Source organism: Drosophila nasuta, chromosome 3 (genome assembly GCF_023558535.2).
Source record: "Drosophila nasuta strain 15112-1781.00 chromosome 3, ASM2355853v1, whole genome shotgun sequence".
Lineage (NCBI taxonomy): Eukaryota > Metazoa > Arthropoda > Insecta > Diptera > Drosophilidae > Drosophila > Drosophila nasuta.
Window position 1 is genome coordinate 40,882,783 of NC_083457.1, and position 21,728 is coordinate 40,904,510.

At 36.7% G+C, this 21,728-nt stretch overlaps 2 protein-coding genes across 8 annotated transcripts in view; one reads left to right on the top strand and one right to left on the bottom strand.

Annotated features, from left to right (window-relative positions):
• The window catches only part of LOC132792521 (phosphatase and actin regulator 4), a 138,200-nt gene that overhangs the window by 102,954 nt on the left and 13,518 nt on the right, over nt 1–21,728 (bottom strand). For 3 of the 7 annotated variants that reach the window (XM_060801937.1, XM_060801934.1, XM_060801933.1), the window contains exons 1-2: nt 11,595–11,901; nt 4,392–5,382 (exon numbers count right to left, since the gene is read on the bottom strand). The exons of 2 other annotated variants lie outside the window; for them this stretch is intronic. In XM_060801937.1, coding sequence (XP_060657920.1) covers nt 4,392–5,103 — 712 coding nt within the window. In that variant the 5' untranslated portion in view covers nt 5,104–5,382; nt 11,595–11,901. Of the gene's footprint in view, nt 1–4,391; nt 5,383–11,594; nt 11,904–21,728 lie in introns of those variants that run through there. 2 more of the 7 variants (XM_060801940.1, XM_060801935.1) reach the window with 2 other exon arrangements.
• LOC132791132 (uncharacterized) lies at nt 14,891–16,184 on the top strand. The gene is made up of 2 exons (XM_060799941.1): nt 14,891–14,988; nt 15,868–16,184. Exons 1-2 carry the CDS (start codon nt 14,977–14,979, stop codon nt 16,081–16,083), a joined length of 228 nt encoding a protein of 75 aa, XP_060655924.1. The 5' UTR covers nt 14,891–14,976; the 3' UTR covers nt 16,084–16,184.

Here is a 21,728-nt window from a genome sequence, read left to right on the forward strand (position 1 = left end):
ATTGCCACTGTTTTTATTGCCACCGTATTTTTTACAGCTCTAATCGCAGTAGCTGTGTAGTCAAGCAGCTGCGAATACAGCGAAGAGCCGCCGACAGCGAAATTGGCCTGCAAATTGAAAACCAAAAAAAAAAACTGAAAAAATAGCAATACAAAACAGAGAAAAAGGCGAAAGGAAATTCTCGACGCTCGTCAAATGAAATTTAAGTGAACTGCAAATGGGCGGCGCTGACATTGAAAGCTTTACGTTAGCTGAAGCGCCGGGCGCATATCGATAGTCAACAAATTTATCGATTTACACACTCACACAAGGTTCGTTTGAAGTTAACTGCGAAGGAGGAGCAACGAGGGGGGGGGGAATGAAAGACCGTTTGATGATTGCAATTGAAACGGAATTGGAAAACATTCGCCATGTGAATGAGAATGAAGCTTAAAAGCGACATCGAAGAGAGAGAGGGAGAAAAAGTGATGGGAAGTCAGTTCGATTTATGTTTTATTGATGGCAATTTCTCGTTTAGTTTTCGTTGCAAAATAATTGCCAGATGTGGAATTGTTTGCTATAGATATATAATAAAAAAAACAACACAAAAAACTCGCAGTCATGGGAGCAAAGTTGAATGCGATGCGTTGCTGAGAACAACAACAACAACAACACGGAAAATATCCCCCGGAAATTAGAACAATTGGATTTTATTGAGGGGAAAGAGACGAGCATAAAGTTTCCCAAAGCGATAAAACGAACAACTTAAACGGAAGCCATAATTAGATAGTTATATGGAGATGCAATAGCTCAAGTTAAATTTGATAATAATTCGATGTGGAGTGTTAAGCAAGATAACTATCAATATAAATTTATTTTTTTGGCATTAATAGAAAGGAGTATGGGAGAAAGTTTTCAAAGCGAAGATGTTTAAATTGAGTGAGAAATATCAATTACTATCGATACATACACTTTTGAGTAAGTTTACTATCGATAACTCTCAGTAAGTTGTTAGGTTTATATTTTTCCCTTTCAATGCAACACTTCCATTAACTTTGTAACTTAAAAAGCAATATAATGTTTTTATTTAATTGTAAACAATTTAATTGATCGATTACTATCGAAACGTTTACTATAAAATAAGTTAACTATCGATAACTCTCAGTAAGTTGTTACGTTTATATTTTTCCCTTTCAGTGCGACACTTGCATTAACTTTGTAACTTAAAAAGCAATATAATATTTTTATTTAATTGTAAACAATTTAATTTACTTGTGGGTTTTTCTTAAAAAACAATTTCGGAATTTCCGACGTAAACACCTCCATTAACACGCGTGCCGTAACCAAAAGATTGACCCCTACACACGATTAATGCTTGATTTCAATCACTTGGCTGAAAAAATCTACTTAAAACTTGTTGCAAAACAAATTCACATTGCCGCTTTTGTTCAGATCTTGTTTGTCTGACTACAATATACACTGCAATTTCGTAAATTATCGTAAAAAATGCGAGGAATGCGGTTAGCAGAGACTACAACAACAGCAACAACAACAGCGAACGACAACTGCGACAGCTACAGTAACTACAAAAACAATGGCAAACTGAGACACTGGTTAACGACGACAGCAAATGAAATTGAAATGATTCATCGCCTCACTTTGACACACTGAATTAATTATCCAAGCCAACGCAATAAACGTATGTTTTGTTTATAAATTTCGCTCTCGCTGCCTTTCTCATTTCTCTCTTACTCTCTTCCTTTCTCTCTCTCTTTCTTGGTGTCTCTGTCAATGGGACACGTGCTCTGACTTGAACTTGAAATACGAGCATTTTAATTACAAACACAACATTTTTAATGTCAATAAACAGCAGACAAGTATGAAACAAAGAATAGCGAGCAATGCAAAAGTTCTGCAAACTGAGAATCGAGCTAAAAATAGACAAACAGTCAAGGAACATTTAATGTTATTATTATTAAAAACTTCTGTTATTGTTAACGGTTGACGAGTTTTTTTGCTTTCGCCACAATTGTGGAATGCGACTGCATAATGAAGCGGTAATGAGTTGGTTGAAAATAGAATGATGAGAAGTGTACTAGGAAATAGCTAAGTACGATAGTAATTAGTTACTATCGATAGCAGAGATATACATACTATCGATAGTTGTAATTCTCGGTGTAAAAGTAATACTATCGACAGTTTAGTCTTTCTGACTATCGATATGAGAAACATACTATCGATTGCCGCAAATTCGTTAAATATTACTATCGACAGATTAATTAATATTACACTGCTATCTTGCCGACAATCTCCCCTCACATTTTTTGGATACACATCTCTCTGACTCTTCACTGACTCGCTGACTTGCTGGCTGCTCAAATTTCTTGTTGAATTTGATTGATGAAGGTGATTATGACTCAGACCGTCAGTTCATCAACGTTGATGTCTTGTCTGACGGCATTATAAAAGTGTGTGCAAAATGCTACACAATGCGCTAAGCCAGAGACACCAAGAGGGGGGAGAGTCTCGTAACGAGTTAAGTGGGTTAGGTGTGATGATTAAAATAAAGTGTATAGACGATGCGAATCGGATATGCAAATGATTTGTGAAAAGACTCAATTGAAATCAAATCGGAAAAGAGATACAATAAAATTGAAGTCCACTTGGAAAAGTTAACCCATTTCATCAGTGCACTCAAGTTTAAAGAACTCTGTAGGGAAATGGCAAACAGACACACACAGACACAAAGAGAGAGAAGCAATCCCCATACGCGTTATCTGTGGGTGCTGCACCTGCCTGTTGCACCCACAATACAACACACACACACACACACACACACACACACAACGCAGCGCAGCATGAAATCCGCTTTAGCTGAGGCAGGGAGGGAGGACGTTCCCATTGGGCAACATATGTGTATTGTTTGCTGTAGACAACAGATAAAAAAGCGTTGACAACTCTTCTTTCAGTCTCGGCACTCGGCTCTCTTGGACCCAAATCCCACTGTTCCAAACCAAGCCCTAGTTTCTGATGCCCCACGCTTCGCGCAACGTCACATTCAAGTGCAGTGAACCATTTTGGGGCACGTCGCTAACAAAAGCACTGAGAAACATTTCCGTTCTGTGGCAGATGTGTGTAAAAGCAAAAACAAAACAAATAAAAAAGTTTCAGGCAATCGAAAATTGTTGCAGAGACACGCAGGCAGGCAGCAAGGCAGCAAAGCAAAACAAACAAACGACAAAAAATAATTTGTTAAAGTTATTTCATTTCATTTGATTGCACTTCAAATTCGCAGTGGAGCCATCGAAGCGATTAAAATGGATACTGAGAGAGCATCGCAATGGAAATGGATGGAAATGAAAATGAAAATGGCAAAATCCAAATGATAATGGAAATGGAAATGAAAACACTTATCAGCAATGGGGGATTTCGGCATTTAAAAAGCTTTCCAGATTAATAGATAACTCATTTGAATATTCACTTTGCAGTGAATTAAAAATGTATCAATGAATCACTGACGGCGATGCTATTCAAAATTATTACATTTTTTTTAAGAAATTCTATAATTTAATAAAGTTGGCATAAAGTTTTGGGTTGCTGTCATGAAACTTTGCATTTAAATAATGTATAGGGAAAACTTATCAATAAAAGTCTTTATATTCCGTAAAGTTTGAAAAATTTGTAGATTTGCTCTGACAATATTTTGAATGAAAATACTATAAAATGTATATTTATTTTTACTCACAATATAAATTCAGCAAAATGAATTGTGAATAAAAAATTATCGTACAGTATTTTCAGTTACTTTTTTATATGATGACTGCAATGAATTATTTCAGTTTATAAATTGTTTCTAGAATTAAATTTGATTCACAAGAATTCACAGAATTCACAAGCAAAAAAAATTGTTAATGAGAAAACATTCAATAGTATTCAGTTCAATTTTTCCCAAAATCATCTCTCAAAATGTGCCCAAAGAAAACTTTTTTTATAAACGATTTAATCTAAATTTAAATTCATTAAAGAAAAGTAGCATTATCAACCATATTTTATTTTTCCAAAATATGCCAAGAGAAAACTTTTTCTTATAATTGATTTAATCTTGAATCTAATCTAACATTATGAACCACATTTTATTTTTACTCCCAACTTCAGCAAAGTACATTTGAATATTAAAATTTTGTAGATTAGATTTGTATTTTTTTTTAATTAAAACAGCATAACTTATCGAAATTTTTATATGAGCACCTATCACAAGTCACAACCGGAGACAACTTTTTGGAATTTATAAAAATGCATCAACATTTCCATAGGCACAAATTATGCCCAACTATATTTCACATACATATGACAGATTGAAAAATAATTCCAATTGAATTTAATTCAATTTAATTACTCTCGGTGAAACTTACCACCATTCGCATTGATAGCATTTGCCTCCTTGGCATTGCTGGCATTGCTCTGCAGAATATCGGAGAGCGATAATGATGATGCGATGAGCTGGCGCTTTTCCTCAAAGTTAAGAAAATCCATGGAATTGCTGCGCTGCGGTGTCACGGTGATCGTCACCGACTTTTGCATCTTGGCCACAACGCACAGTTGCTGCTCGAGGTCGGCGGCAGCAGCAGCAGCCGCTGCAGAAGCGGCATTCGGTGAATCTGGTGGCGACATTGAAACCGGATGATGATCAATGCCATCCGTGAGATCCGGCGGTGGCAGCGTCAATTGTTGTTGTTGATGTTGTTGATGTTGTTGATGCTGTTGTTGTTGATGTTGCTGATAGGCAAGTGCATGTTGCTGCTGCTGCTGTTGACTGAAGTAGGCGAAAGCTGGCTGAGCAGTCGCCGCACTATACGAGGGCGGACCCAATGTGGCGCCATGTGCCACCCTTGAGGCAGCAGCTGGGGATAGTTGATAGCCAGCGTTGGGTTGTGAGGCATCCGTTTGATCGTGGCCATTGATGGCGGCCACAAGTGTGGCAAGATTGTTGCGACTTGTGTTGCTATTCGCTGCATACTTGGAGCCAGCTCCGTTGCCATTCGAGAGCTGTTGCTGTTGGGCTTGGAATTTATGCTGTTGCTGCAGCTGCGCCAGCAACTGTTGCTGCTGCTGTTGATAGGCCATGTTGCTACTTGTTGTTGCGCAATGACATTCCCAATTAATATGCTGCCATCTCTCTGGAGAGTGAGACAGAGAGAGAGAGGAGAGAGTGACCTGTTGTTCGTCGTTCTCGTTGTTGTTCGTCGTTCTAGTTGTTGTTTGGTTATTTTAATTAGTTGCACACACGCAACATGTGGCGACAATCGCGTGGGTTGTTCATTTAGTTAGTTTAGTTGTTGTTTCACTTTCTTGGCTCACTTTCTGTGGCGCCTGCTTTATGGGGTTTCACTTTTTCGTTAATTACTGCAATTAAGCAATTCAAAATATAAACACACACGACTTTATATAAACATGACAACGAGTCTCATTAAGTCTTTGACACCCTTTGAACACTTTCTTATCAACAACAACAACACACAACTAACAAACTTGTCAATCTTTTATTGCTTTGACAATTTGCACAAAAAAATCACAAAAAGAAAAGTTGGGGGGCTTGAGTTACTCGTACAAGTGTCATTCAGCAAAATGTTTTCAATTTTATAAAAATTAACTTAAAAGCCACAGAGGAGACAGCGCAGAGAGGCAACAGCCACTTGTCATCATCATCACAGTCGAGACATCGAGATGAAGTTGCAGAGATGCAAGAGTTGGGAAGTTGAAGCTCAAGCTGAAGCTGAAGATGGAGTTGAAGTCGAGTGTTGTGAGTGTGTGTGTGTGTGTGTGTGGAGTGAAATGGTAACCATATGCACTGCCCGAGGGCCACTTGACTTGAAACAAAAGCAAAACGAAACGTAACGAAGCAAATTGTTTGGCAAGCACTGCGACAATGGCAATGAAATCTGTCGAAAGGCGGAAATATAACAGAAGTTGTGTGTCATGTTCGTAGAGAAAGAGAGAGAGAGAGAGAAAAGGTTTTAGGTGAACGAAGTATGGGACACAATTGAAGTGCCTATAAGGAAAATTGACTAAAGAACTGTGCAACAAAGCAAATGGCAAATGGCAGGCATAGCAAGATGAAAGCAATGCAGGATCGATGAAGTAAAGGGTGCTGAAAGTTTTGCAGTTTAGGAATTTTTACAAAAGAAACAGTTAAGGGAGGAATCCTTTTATTGAACATAAGGAATGACTGAAGAAAACACATTGGAAAGAGAGAGGCTGGAATGCACATAAATATAATAAAAAAAAAACACTCCCCTTTATTTCAAGAAACTTTTACAAAGGTCTCAATATTAGCCACAGCATAAGAGATTCCCAAGTTTAGCCATAAATGTATTGAAGGGTGTCAACCTATTTTATTTTGATTATAAATCTTATTTATTTTAAAGATTATAGATTTATAAAATTACGTACATTTCAATACAAATACGGTATTTTAATTAAAATAGAAAAAGAAGTTTAAGACCTATAATTTAAATTCTCATCAAATATGTTCATACTCTTCTTTATGAACATAATCTCATTTAATAAATCTAATACAAAAAGTATAAAGAACTTTCTTCAAGTATTTAAAGCATTGGTTACGCTGTCTACTTTAAGTTAACCAAGCTTGAAATTTCTACTTTTGGTTATAATTCTTGTAACTTTTTTCATGCACTTTTCCCCAATTGCCAGCGATAAAGATTATTTTTAGTCTTGATAAAACCCGAAAAAAGACTGTAACGAAATAAAGAAGATTTCAATACGAAATCCTTTGGCATTATTACCAAAGACGAATTGTTAAACGATGTGTGAAATGCATTGAAATAGATATTTACAGAAAAAGCAAAGAAAAACCAATGAAAGAACCAAAGAGAGAGTGCAAACGGAATCAATTCATACAGTCCGTTTACCTTTTGCGTTACACACACACTAACACACACACACATTCCGATTATGGAGCCAGAGTCAATTTAAATCTTTTTTATTCTTTTCCACAGGGCAATCCTTCAGTAGTAGTGGCAAACCAGTTGCCAACTCAGCTCCTTGCCAGACAAATCTTATTAGAATATTCGTGCAGATGGCAACACAGAGTGAGAGAGAAAGAGAGAACGATATATAGAGTGAGAGGGAGAGGGAGTCGAAAGAGCAGGTCAGGTAGATTTCAAGTTGGTTGAGTTTGGGAATTGTAGATACAGATACGAATACAGATACAGGAAAAATGCAGGCACAGGCACAGGTAAGCGAAGACACGATGATGATGATGACAGGATACACACAAAAGGCAAAAAAAAGGGAATAAAAAAACAACGATGCAGACAGACAAAGGGCACCGCCAACGGCAGACAAGTTTAAAATTCAATCTGCGTGTCGCGACTAGACGCAGTCGAAGAAGAAGAAGAAAAGCAGAAGCAGAAGTAGTTTAAACAGTTGAAGAACCGCAGCAAGTGTAACGCAATGTTTATTTAATGGGGTTTAAAATCAAACACGCAAAGATCTTCTGTAATATAGTAGGCCTAGCTATAGACAACTAAACTGGCCAATGTTATAGCGAAACTTGGTTAACTCTAACCACAATTGTTGTTGTAAGTAGTTGTTGTAACAGTTAGGTGTTCCAGTGCGCTGAGTTTTGGCTCGTTAGTTTGGGGCTATTTGGCTTTTGGGATTTGTGGCGCGCGCTCGCTCGCTCACATTAAAAACTCGGCCAGACCCAAAGCATCCGAGAATTGGCGAAAAGTGGAGCACAGTGACAGCAACAACAACAACAACAACAACAGCCACAACAATCACAACAATGGCGACCACAATAGACACTCGGGTGTAAGCATAAAAATCAACAGCAGCCCGCAGCAGCTCACAGCAGCAATTACAATATGAAGAGAAAATGCTACAACATTTGCTTTAACGACTGTCCATTGAGCTAGACGCGGACAAAGCGATTGTGCCATGCAAAAGAGTGGGAGTGGAAGTGAGCAAGAGATAGAATGCATGTGCTCGCATGCCAGAACAATTACAGCCTGGCACACACACACGCTCTGTTCTGCATAACAGAGGCTGTGCAAGATCAGACTGCACGTAGTTAACATCACTGTTAAGCTTTAAGCTTATGTGCGCAACAGAGATAAACATATGCTGTCTTTCGATAACAGCGCTATTATCGTTTTATCTGTAACGCGAGAGCATGCTTAACTTTCACTCACGTTTAACGGCGATAAGCACATTTGAATTTATTCGAGACATTCATCTCTTATTGCTGTGCTTAAAACGTTTTTAAAACCTTAATTAAGATAAATAAAAAATCTCTTTAACTTCGTATCTTCATCAGCAGCTCTTAGTTAAGCAATTTATCAATGATAACAATCGATAATTGCTGCCTTACAGGGTATTCATAAAAAAGGCACGATTAAATTAGCAAGTGTGTTATAGTATCACTGTTTGGGCAGCAGGGAGCTCTGCTGTTGTGGCAGCATATTGCACATATTGTGGAAAAGGAAAAAAACGCTGACGCCAGCAACTTGTAACTTGCAACATCAGCAGCAGCGGTGCATATTAAATATGAAAATGGAAAAAAGAAGCTTGGAGCGTGTGTGTGAAAAGCAAATACAACAACGTCACAGGCAGTGGGCTGCAACAACAACAGCAATAACTGCAGCATACAATGGGCTGTTGTTGGGTCTCTTGTGGCGCTCAATGCGGCAGGTTCAATGAACTTTTACAGTTCAGTAGTTTAGCGATTTTTATGGCACTGTGGCAACGCCAAATGCTCTCGAGCCTCGAGGGTGGTGAGCTCTGCTTTTTGCCTGGTTTTGGGGGCAAATGCGAGAGCTTTTTTGGGAAAGCCAAAAACACAATGGAGTGCAAAAAGATCAGCAACTGAAACTGAAAACCGAAATGGAAAGCGCTGAGAAAAGCATTGCAAAATGAGGTGCTGAATAGTGGGAAGGGGGAGGGAAGACAAGAAAAACTAATGCGATTTGTGTAGACAACAATCAAAGCAAGCCGAGACTCACAATGCGCATAATGTATTTGAGTTTATGACTGGCGCCTCTAGCGCCAAAACCCAATCAAATCCAATTAAGAGCAAAAAAGCTCAAAAGAGCGAGACATGGAGGGGAAGGGTAGAACTTTGTTCCATTACTCGAGCACGTTTTGTTTTTGCGCCATATGTAAACTCAACAGCAGCAGCCGCAGCAGCAACTACAAATAACACGCGACTCAAACTCAAAAGAGAAACACAGAAAAACAGAAGCAAAAGCAAATAACAGAGTCAAAGTAGCCGCGGCAATAACAACAACAATAGCAAAAGTAACAGTAACAGCAGCCAATGCTCTCTGACCAGCACAGCTGTCGTCGCACAGTGGCGCACACACATGTTCAAGGAGTTGCAATTATAATTACTCACTCTCTCACCGCATGCTCTGTATATTCTTCAGTGTATGGTTATTAATCATTGTGGTGGTGGAAATATCTAATTAGATTTCATATTGCGACAAAGCCGCAATAATAAAATGAATACAATACAGCTGCTTAAATGCTATAATTAAAATCATCAGAATGGACGCTGTCTGTATACTCATTACAAAAAACAAGTAAACAATCACTGTAGCTCTTTATTAACATTTCAACTTTTATTTCCATGCACACATATACGCTGACAAAGTTCAATCACCCAGGACCCACTGTGCCACTGGGTTACTACATGAATACACTACGCGCTCAAACACACATACACACAGAGCCCCACACTCACTCACATTGCATTGCAAGTGTATGTGTGGGGTTGCTGCTGCTAATGGAACACAATTCACAGGGCGGCTGCTGCGGTGCTGCAAATGGGAGGCATTTGTACCAAGTCTCATCGTGTCTTCTGTCTCATTCTTTGTCTGCATGCAAGAACAACAACAGCAGACAGCAGCATAAAACCATTGAACGCCCCAACTAAGAGACTTGCGTTGGCGTCGACGAAGGCGTCGACGTCGGTGTCAAAGTCCAAAGCTGCAAAACTTTTTGCTGCGAAGTTGTTTGGTCTGCAGTGGAGTGGGGCATGGGAGGGATGGAATGTCGAGGGCGACAAAGCGTCGCAGTTAGTGCGCTGAGATATTCGCATAAATTTAAATTTGCGCGCAAACGGCGCCCACAAAAAAATAAGCAACAACAACTACAGCAGTCAGTATGTTGTGGGGCTGTAAATGCGTTTTATGGGGGTTGCTCAGCTTTTGGATGCTGTGTGAAGGGAGTGTGAAAGGGAAATGAAAAAGCACAACAGAAAGTAGTAAAAATCGCAGCAGACAGCCAAGAGCGAGAGAGAGGGAAATAGAAAGCATCCCTGTATCGCGCTGACTCGCTTGCACTCAGTGCATTTGCAGTATTTCAATTACAAAGCGCAGCAACAACAACAAAAGCAGAAAACATCGTCTAGACGCGTGTAAGTAGATAAAAAATATATGTATTCTCCAAAAAAAGAAAATGTGGAAAATGTTGTTGCAATTCCATAGCAAGCCAAAGGCATTTTTCCTTTTTCTTTGCTTTTCTTTTCGTGTTTTTTTTTTCAGATAAGGAAGTAGACATAATTTTTTTTGGGGTAACTTGAAAGTATTGCAACATAACAATTTAACGGGCGTGTTGCGGATAAGATAAGCACAGTGGTGCAACAACAAAAAAACGCTCAAGACGATGGCATGTTAAAATTCAATTCATTTAAAGTGGAAAGAGGAAAACATTAACTAAACAGATAGAAAGAGAGAGTGAGAGAAGGTAACAAAAAAAAAAAATAAATTGTTATCTATTTTTAGGAAAACATAAATATTTTAATATGTTTTTTTTTTCACTTTTGGTTTTTGTTATTGATTTCACTTTTTTCATAAATATTTTATGCTTTTTGTACACATATTGTCGATGTCGACGTCGCAGCCGCAGCTGCTTTGTTGTTGTGTATAACAGAAATAGAAAAAAGCAACAACAAAACTGTAATTCCCACTGCTCTGCCGACGCGCTGTCTCTGCCGCTGCTAGCACCTGTACGACGTCAACATCAACGCTGACGTTTGGCAGCTGCTTTTGTTTTGTTTTACGTGGTTCATTGAAAGTTTAATTCACACCTGCAGTTTGCATAAGCTGCACAGCAATTTGTACAAATTTATTGGAATTTCATCAAGAAAAATATATGAATTGGTGTGTGTATGTGAATGCAGCAAAATGCGAGAGCAAAAACAACAGCACAGAATGCGACGCTGACAGCGACGTCGGCAGCGACAGTGTGGCTGCGGCGGCTTCAGAAGTTGTAAAACCGGATTTTCTTTTTGGGCGCTCTTTGTAGCTTTGTAGTTTGGTAGTTGTAGTTGGTATTTGTTGTTGTTGTTGGTGCCTTTTGCACTTTGTTTTCGATTCGTATCGAAATGAAAAACCAATTTTTGATTTTGTTTCTTTTTTTTGTTGTTTGCCTTAGTGGCCACTCTTTCTCTGCTTCTTCTTATTCACATTCCATAGAACGCTGCCATTTGTTTACCCGCCGTCGCGGCGTCGTCACTATTGCTGCTTCTTCTTTATGGCTCTTCTTTTCTCACTCACTCACACACTATTCTTAACAATATTCTCACTTACACACACACTATTTGCCTGCAGCTGGCGTTAATAATTTTCGCAAGTATTTGCGTGTTTTTTTGTTGCTATTTATTTATTTATGATTTACTAATCATTTATTTATGCGCAAATACTAGCGTTCACAGTAAAGCACACGAACGCACATACACAAGTGTAATTATACGACGCGCCGGCTGTGAAAAATTTTCGTTGCAAGTTAGAGTTGTATTCACAATTTGAACAACAAATTTTGCCGTCAAAAAAATGTGTGTTTTGTATTTATTTATTTATATATGTATCAACCGTGGACCGCGTCCAACTCGCCCAACGGTTTTTTTTTTTCGACTCACTTCTCCAACAAGCGACTGAGAGTGGCAAGCAGCAGCGTCAGTGATGAGCACGCATCACTTAACTGCTACTTTTCACAAGTAACTAGAGTCACGATTAAAAATGTACACCCTTCAATCTCATTAAAAGTCCTCAAATTGCGGTTTTATGACTAACTAAATAACTGCAATTCGTTTTCTTTCTCCAACTAATATTCTTTATTTAATTATTATTTAAATTAGCTGCAAATGTCGCATTCACTTCACATTGCTGCTCTTCTCTGAGCAAACTGTCTACTGGTGTTAGTGTTTACCAGCTGCTTTGTTGCTGTTTTCAATGAGAAATTACTCTCTCGCTAGCTCTCAGAGCTGTTCGTGTGAAGCTGTTAAGTTAACAGCCTATGCTCAGCGTCTGTTAATTGGGAACGCATGTAAACAATACGATACACTTTTATTTATTTAATAAGCTATTGGAAATGTTTAATAAAAAATATTAATTAATATTATTTGAATTTGTTCATTGTCATACTTTTCTATCGTAACTAATAATTTTATAATATAAAAAATATTGTTATGAGCTGGGTGGCAACGCTGTCAGCTGAGTGCATAGAAGCTGAGAGAGCGTGAGAGTAAAACCTGATAGCAAACGCTGTTAATGAGTAGCATGTGAATCGCATGTGAATAATTGAATTCATATAAAAATTTAAACAATAGTTTAACTGGACTCGCAATTTTATTATTTATTTATTCTCTTCTTTGAAAAGCGTTAAGCACGTAACGTTTGTGTCTCATGTCAACACTTGTGCTCAATGTTAATAACATCATAGCAAACTGTTAAGTTGTCGCTAGCAAACGATCTTCGCTCTCACTCACACACAATTTAAATTGAGCGGTGAAAATAGTAAATTATTAACAGCAGATGCTTGAAAACAAAGGCAATTAATTAGCCGACGGGAAAATTATGAATAACAAAAAATACAAAAAATAAAAAAACGGAAATTAAGTTTGAAATTGTTAACCAATTTTTTTCAGTTTGAAATTGATAAAAATGTGAGAGTGTTTTATTCCCATAACTTTCGTTGAGATTGACTTTTGATTTACAACTTTAACATTTACGAGACAGTTAAATGCGTTTTTTATGAGCATATTATTAATAATTGCCAATTTCGAACAACGAAATGTTGAAACTCAGGCGCCCAAAATCCCTTTTATTTACACTTAAAATGCGTTTGGCCATAAAACTAGCCTCCCCCAAACCCCTTCAACGCAGCCTCCACCCGCATATATATTTGTGTATATCTAATTGCCAGAGCTTTATATGCTCGCTATGCTATCCCACCCACAAAACAGTTTTCCAGCATTTCCCAAGCAAATGAAGCAATCAAAAATGAAATGTTATTGTTATTATTGTTTTGTATTCTCTTGCCCCACTTCAAAAGTAATTTACCTTGTTTTCCACTATTTGATTTTCCACAATAACAATCAAGTATTGCGTTCGGTATTTTCAAAAACAAAACTAGTCGGAAAATTCTGAATTCCATCTATTTTTAGGCCCCAACACTAATTTTATTTTTGTTTTCAATTTAGCATTAACATGAACGCACACACACACATTGTTATGTAGCACATAGTATACATATAGAGCACAGGAAACGGAAGCATCAACAGCGGGCGCCCCCGGCATGTGGGTGTGAGCGAGAGGGGTGCAGGGAGCCCAGGAATTGTTTGTGGTACGCAAAATGCCGGCAAATGCCAAAGCGCAAGCGTCGCAAGAGAGAAAGAGAGCGAGAGCAAGAGAGCGCGTACACAACAATAACAGTTGGGAAGCCACTGCAGTTTGAGCAGCGCTGTACAAGCCATTTTATAGCATGCGATAATTTTATAGCTAGCCAATTGCGCTAAAACTGTAGTTGACATGATTTTTGAATTTTTAATGCTCGCACGAAACTTTTTCAAACACAAATTTGTTATTTATATGAAAACGAAAAGTTGTGGAATTATTAAAGTGTATTTAATATATGTATAGATAAAGCTTGACAGCAATTAATAGCTCAAAGCTGATTACTTTTTGTTTGAAACTAACAAAAATTACTAGGTTAATGGGTAACTTGTCCATTAAGCTACCCCATCATGGGGGAAGCATTCTTGAATATAAAATTAACTGGCAAATCTTGACAAAGCGTCATCGTTCATTCGCACAGGACATTGAAATATCTGCAGGACGCCCGCTCTAAATGCAAGTGCTGCCAACTTAATTTATGTTGCATGCCAAATGCGCAACAACAATAATGAAGAAGGAAGAAAGAAGATGGCGAACAACAAGAAGAAGAAGCATCACATTATTATCCTTGGCTAAGATAAGACAAAAGAAAGATGCCGAGAAAGAAGCTTGCTTTAATTTAACAGTTTGACAAATTGAATGCAGAATAGAAAATTTGCTGCAGCAGAACAATAGGGAAATGCGTTGTGGGGGTAAAGAAAATGGAAAAATTTCGCACAAAAGACGCTAGCCAAGGACCCCGAAAATATATATGTATATATATACTGTATACTATATAGCATTGGCCAACTGGCAATGAAGCCTTAATTGTTCATGCTGCAAAAGCAAATTAACATTGCACGAGCGCCAAATGAAGCAGCATTTGAATATTTTGATTACTTCCGATTTAGGTGTCGATGTCGATGGGGATGCAGAGCGAGCAAAGACGACGAAGGGGGAGCTGGGGGTAGCTAGGGAGCTTGGTGGCCACCCACAAGGTAAACAACGTAATAACATCAGCTGCTTTTGACCATTAGACATGCAGCGCACGCCTCAAGACGCTCATAAAGACCCATTGAGTTCGTCAGTCTTATTTCTGGCCCAAAACGCAAAATTAAAAACGGGCAGCCCAAGCACGAGACGTGCCATGGTCAAGTTGCCACTGTCCAATACTCAGTCGGTCATTCATTCATTCACTCAGTCATTCCCTCTATCCCATAGACCGATTTCTGACTATAAAAGCTACGACTATTCGCTGAGCAAAACATATCAGTTTGTCATCCACAAGCAACAACAACCCCCCCCAAAATCAATCAAGATGTTCAAGTTTGTGAGTATTACGAAAGCAAAAGTGTTTCGCTTCGATCTAAAAAAGGATCTAAATATATAAATCTAGTGTTGTGATTGCCAAAAATGAAGCAAAGTTCTTTTGTTAAGTCAGAAAGTGTTTCACTTAGTTAAAGGAATATATATATAACAGAGAGTTTTAGAAATCCTATTGAACTGCTTACAGTGATCGTCAAAAATAACCAACAACTAGTTCTTCTAATGAACCAGCATTGAAGGCAACATTTAAAGACACACAATTGACTCGAAAGAGCTTTAAAACAACAAATTTTAGCTATTCAGATCGCGACAAAAAAGTTAAATAAAAAAGCTGATCTTAACTTATCTGTTTAGTAAGTGTTTAAATCAAGAAATGAGGTACTTCTTTGTGAAAAAAGAAGATTACTAAAACCGTAATTTGATGAAGTTTTTCTACTTCTTTTAATGAACTAAAGAAAACAGTTTTTAAAACATCTGAATACTTGGCAGGAATTTCTGAAGTTAACTAAATGCAAAAGTTACAATATTATTCCAAAATTCAACGCATTCAATATAGGGAATAATTCAAAATTTCACGCCAAAGATTCGTGAAAAGAAATTAATATTTTAAAAGTTGTATATAATATATTAGGAGCCAAATATAATTATAACAAACTAAATAAGAATATTACAACTTTTAACTAATTTAACATCACAAAATATAACTATTTACATCTACTTCTTTGATTAAAAAACTTAAACTTTTATTTCCAAAAGAACCAGTTAATTTTCCCTTTTTCTCTTTATATACCATTCGTAAACATTATACAATTCTTTTTTTCCACCTTCATCTCTTATTCGTTAACGTTACTCAATTCCTTCTTTCCCTCTTCTTCCCTTGCAGTTCGCTCTCTGCCTGTTCGCCGTCGTCGCTCTGGCTGCCGCCAAGCCTCAGTTCTTGGCCTACAGCTCTCCCTATGTGGCAGCCACGCCCTACGCTGCCGCCTACACCAGCGGTGTCTACGCCTCTCCCTACACCGCAGCTTACACCAGCGGAGTCTATGCCTCGCCCTACGCTTACAGCGCTTATCCCTACAGCTCACTGTACCTGAGACGTTGAGGATCGCTTGTCGAACGTTTTTGAAGTCACTTAATTGCGAGTGACTACTGTAACACTTGTTGACGACCTAATGAACCCCTTAATAAAACGAAACCAAAAGAAAAAACAAAAACAAAAAATCATAAGCTTTTAACTGTTTGCTGTCATCTGCTTTGAGCTTTTAATTGAAGCTGGCTTTTCATCGTGTTGACTTTTCGTCCCCCTCTCAAATGAAATGCAACTGCAAATGGAAATCGGAAAAACCGCAATGCAAGCTTTAAACTCGTTAGTTCCCAGGAAGGAACACCATTATGACTGTGTGAGAGTGAATGCAACTGACAGTTTGGAGACTATAAAATACTTTATGGTCAAAGCAGCAATAACAGACGGGATACTAAAACATTATCACAGCTGTCTGACTGTCTAACCGCTTATTAACATTTCAACAACACTCTCAGTTTTGAAAATTTCTTGATGAGATTTGGCACTAATGCATTTGTTTATAACAGCAAAAATATACAATTAAATTACACGAATTCCATTAATATATCTTAAAATTGTGATAGGAGTAATCAAGCGAACCCAGAAATTTGATGTAATAACTAATAAGTAATCATTTTCCTAAGATCGCATAATGCATATAAAGTCTATTGTCTAAATTTTGTAACAAATTATACGAGTTGTCTTAGGTAAAATCTGCAGCCTTCTAGCTCTTACCATTTGGCTTGTGCGTTTATTAACGCAAGTCAGTCACTTACGACAAACAGTTTAATATGTACATATATGAAAATGAACTAGTTTAAGAATACTTGCTTGAAAGAATTTCTGAGAGAGATTTATTAATTGCTTAACTACAATCATTTTGAGTAAAATCTGCAGCCTCCTAGCTCTTACCGTTTGACTTGTGCTTTAACATCCAGCAAGTCAGTCAATAAGGATGAACAGTTTTATATACGGAGATTAATTAGCTTAAGAATACTTGCTTAAAAGTAAGGAACAGAGACAGACCTTTTAATAGCTATACTACAATTATCTTGTTTAAAAACTGCAGTTGGGAATTAAGTTGGTAGGCAGTCAATACAAACAGTTTTGTTAAATACACATATAGATTTTGTAGAATAAAAATACTTGATAGAAAATAATGAACTTTAACGAGAGACATTGTTACTTTACAACAAAACTTTTACTTTTCGAAAAATTCGCCGAATATTTTTGCGACATCGAATAATGTAAAGTAACTTGATTAAAAACTGCAGCCTCCTAGCTCTTACACTTTGATCAATTCGATGTTAGTTGGAGAACTGTAGTTGGAAAGCTGTCAGAGCTTTGTCAGAACTTTTAAGGTTAATTATTTCCTTTCTAAAAGCTCACACTAGATTTTTGCCTTTAATACTTAGAGACCATTTTAAAAAAATGATATTTTTGCCTTAAATATTTCGATAACATTTTAGAGAAATTGTGTTCTTTAATTTAACGTTTAAAAACTTTATCTTCTACAAAGAAACGTCTGTAAATAAATTTCTTAAGCATTTCACGTTAGTTATCAGCACTTTAAGTAATCTATATTTGATTGTCGCAGGGTAATTGACTGTGGAGCAGACTCGGCTGACTGCCTTTGCATTTCCTTAAAATATTTACGAATTGCAATTTGATGTTGTTGTGCGAATATTTAGTGCAATTTCCGTTAGCCATCAAATGCATTCGCATGCCTCGTCGTATATCATGTTGCACACTTGCAACGCCAGCTGCGGTGGCACAGCCAGAAAGGGGGCGTGCTGCTATGCATAGAGTGCAGTGGGCGATAGTGGGCGTGGTCAGCTGTCGGCTGCATGCACGTTAGAATCTAAAAATGTGCAAATTATGGCAACTAAGTTGCTTGATGTTGTCCCAAAAACGCACCGAACGCAGGCAAAAATACGCACACACAAAACACTCACTCATACACACACTCACTCACACACACATATGGAAGAAGCGCCTCAACGGCAGCAAAAGCTATTTGCATATTTTGCGTGTGGCATGCTTGTGGGCGCATTGTGCACAGTGGTTTGAGTGCTTATCAAAAATGCAAACAAAATTGCATCAGAGAGCACCGGAAAAATGTTTGATCAAAATCGAAAAAACAGCATTTGAATAATGCGCATTTCGATAAGCAATGCAATGCTGTTTACATTCCAAACAAGCTAAATATAGAAATTTTTATAAATTTGAAAATATTTCGACTTTTATTTGATTTGCACAAAAGTTTCTTAAGACAACACTTTAAGCCACTTTGTGGTCACTTTTGGGGCATCTTTTTAAGGGACAACAAGCTGCTCTTACTCGCTGTTTGTTTTAATTTCCAAGAATAACATTGCCAAGAGCTGAAACACACTTTAACTAAAAGTTTGTCAAATAATATTTTTTCATGTGAAAACCATACTTTTAAAATATGCAACTAAATGAATTATTTCATGTCATGGATTATTGGATTATGTTAACCTTTGACGAATTAAATTTGCTGAATTTGCATATTTTTGTGTGTGTCCTGCATAATCAAATCATAAATAACGCGCCATAAAAAATGAATACCAAATATCCAAGCGATGACCTGTAACGTAATTTGTGGACATTGCTTTGACCTTGGATAGTATAGAGAATTCTTAGATCATCTAAGCAAGAGAACTGAGACGTCAAAGTTGAGTGTGAAATCAATATCTGTTTTATATGCTGAAATTAAGATGGTTTTCATAACGAAATTTATGGATATTTGGGATGAAATTTAAATGAAATTAGATATCTAATATTGAACATTTTGTATATTGCTAATAGACATCTATATTTCATATTTGAAAGTTCTTGCTCTTATAGTTTGCAAGATGAACACCTTAATGCAGACGGACGGACAGACAGACGGAGAGCATTGAACTATAAACATAAATCCATAGCTCTTATCATTATTTTTGCTGACAAATATTTTTTGTTAAAAATTGATCCAGAATAAATATCCTTCCATTTATTTTTATAACAAATCTTTAATCTTTAATTGAGAAATTGATTTTATTTATTAATGATTGTAGATATACTCTTTATATAGTTTATTTTCCTATTTTCATGTTGCAAATAACACTAATGTTGTTTTAATATAGACATATTCTAAATACATTTTAATCCTTTCTATTTTTGTGTCAAATAGCATTTACTTTAATCTTCAATTATATTTTAGACTTTATTAGAAGGGAGTAGTTTCTATTTTCTACGCAAATAACTTTCATCCCACTGTGCACACGCATATGTGCATCTTAATAGACGCATCTAACAATGCTATCTGCACACCACAACTTTTGCCAACTATTTTTTCAAGATGGCTATCACAAAAAAGCGCAATTTAAGGCACATTGTAAGAAATTTTCGCTAAGCAAATGCTTTCGAGCGTTGAAATGCTCATAGTGAAAATTGTAGTTTCCCTCCCTCCACCTTGGGGGGCCGTGTGTCGTGTCAAAAGTTGCCACTTAAAAGCTTTTTGTACAAGTTGCACCTTTAACCGTAAAGAAAAGAACGAAAAGAACAACAATGAAAAGTTTTCTACAACTTTTGTCTCACTTTTTAGCTTAATTCCTGTGCTGGCTTCGTATTCTTCTTCTTCTTATGCAAATACCACAATATTGTGGAAATGCGAGAGCTTACTTTAAGAGGAGTTTCCAAAACCTCAAAAAAAAAAAACAGAAGCAAAGTCCTTTAGATGTTAGCCAATGCCAAATGTAAATCTAATTTGTGTGCCTTCGAGGCAAAATATGGAAGCCAAAGTAACGCCCACCATAAAGAGAGAGGGAGAGAGCAGAAAGTGGCCGCCCGTTGATAAATACCAAATGCGACACCTACACGCACAGTGGCACCAAAATTATTGACACGTTTTGTAGGCGGCGCAAAAAAAACCGACCGAAAAAAAAAACAAGTAAGAAAGTTACAGTCGAGTGTGCTCGACTGTGCGATACCCGCTACCCAAATTTAATAAAGCCAAAAAATACTAAAAAATACTAAACATATACCGAATGATATGTTTGGTATATCGATATAGTACACCATTCAAAATATACCATAGACGGCACAATATACCAGATTGTCGGCCAAAGCAACTCAGACCCATAGTAAGTAGGCGTTTTTGTCCATCCAAAAGTATTTCTTTAATAACTTCCACAATTTTTATCTGATCGCAACCAAATTGTCAGGAATCATAACTACTATAGTAATTATTGTATAAACAAAAATTCGCAACTCTAGCTTTAAAATTACGCTTGTTATTCGATTTCTTTGATTTGCGGAGGCGGAAGTGGGCGTGGCAAAAATTTGAAACAAACTTGATCTGCGTGCAAACATAACAAAAGCTGTCGAAAAAAAATTATAGCTCTATCTCTTATAGTCTCTGAGATCTAGGTGTTCATACGGACGGACGGACAGACACACAGACGGACATGGCTATATCGTCTCGGCTGTTGACGCTGATCAAGAATATATATTCTTTATAGGGTCGGAGATGCCTCCTTCTACCTGTTACATACATTTCCTGCCGGCACAAAGTTATAATACCCTTCTACTCTATGGGTAGCGGGTATAAACAAATCATAAACCCAAAATTCCATCGCACACTTTTGTGGCCGTTCTCAACAATCTCAACACAAACACGAGCTTCAGAGCATTCCTGACAAACACATTCCCAGTCCCTTACCTTGGGAGTAGGAGGTAGGTAGAGCTCCCACTTACTTTGGCGGAGCTACATTAGCTTGTGTCTTGTCGTCGGCATTTTGAGAATGTAGTCCATCAATGTCAAACTTACCTGTAAAAGAATAAGAAATTGAGAGAGAGTCGCGCGTGAGAAAAAAAGTTGAATATAAAGTCAAGTGTATAAAATATAAATAGCATATATTATATGATTAAAAGGATTGCAGTACGCAGCTGCAGACTGAAGGAAAATGGGAAATAGGAAATGGGAAATTACTTTTTTGATTGAAAGACATTTTCAGAAATTTATAAAAGTTTGCGACAGAAATTCGCTAAGCTCCTAGAATTTTTAGAAAAATATTCCAGAGTTTCATATTAATTTCATCTAATTGTTAAAATCACGATAAAATTTTGCTTTCCAAAGCGAAGCAATTTTTTTTTGTTGTACAAATTTATCATAAAATGGATTATAATCTTAAAATATATGATCTTTTTACTGTTTTCTAGCTTTAAGAAACTTAAACTTAATTTAAAAATTTAAATTAAAAAATGTATATGTATAAAAACAATTTGCTATTATCATTTCTATTATTTTGTGGCTAATAATTTCACATAAATTCGTTACAAGAACTTAATATAATTTCGCTTTTCAAAATATGTATGATATAATGTTGATAAAGATTCTACTCTTTTAATTCTTCTTCTGCCAAAATCTCCCTTAAAAATATTTCAAAATTAAAAAAAAATAAGAAAAATTTTAAAAATATCATATTAATAATATATTTATTTCAAAGTTTTGTCTCTAAATTCTTCTTCTCTTTTTGCTTTCATAATTTTCATGATTATTCTTCAGAAAATGATGAATTGATTATTCTTTGAGAATTCTTTAAAACATATATTAAATGTTATTTTGTAAAATTCTTTTTCTATCAAAATCTCTTTAATATTTTTTCAAATAGGTTTCACAA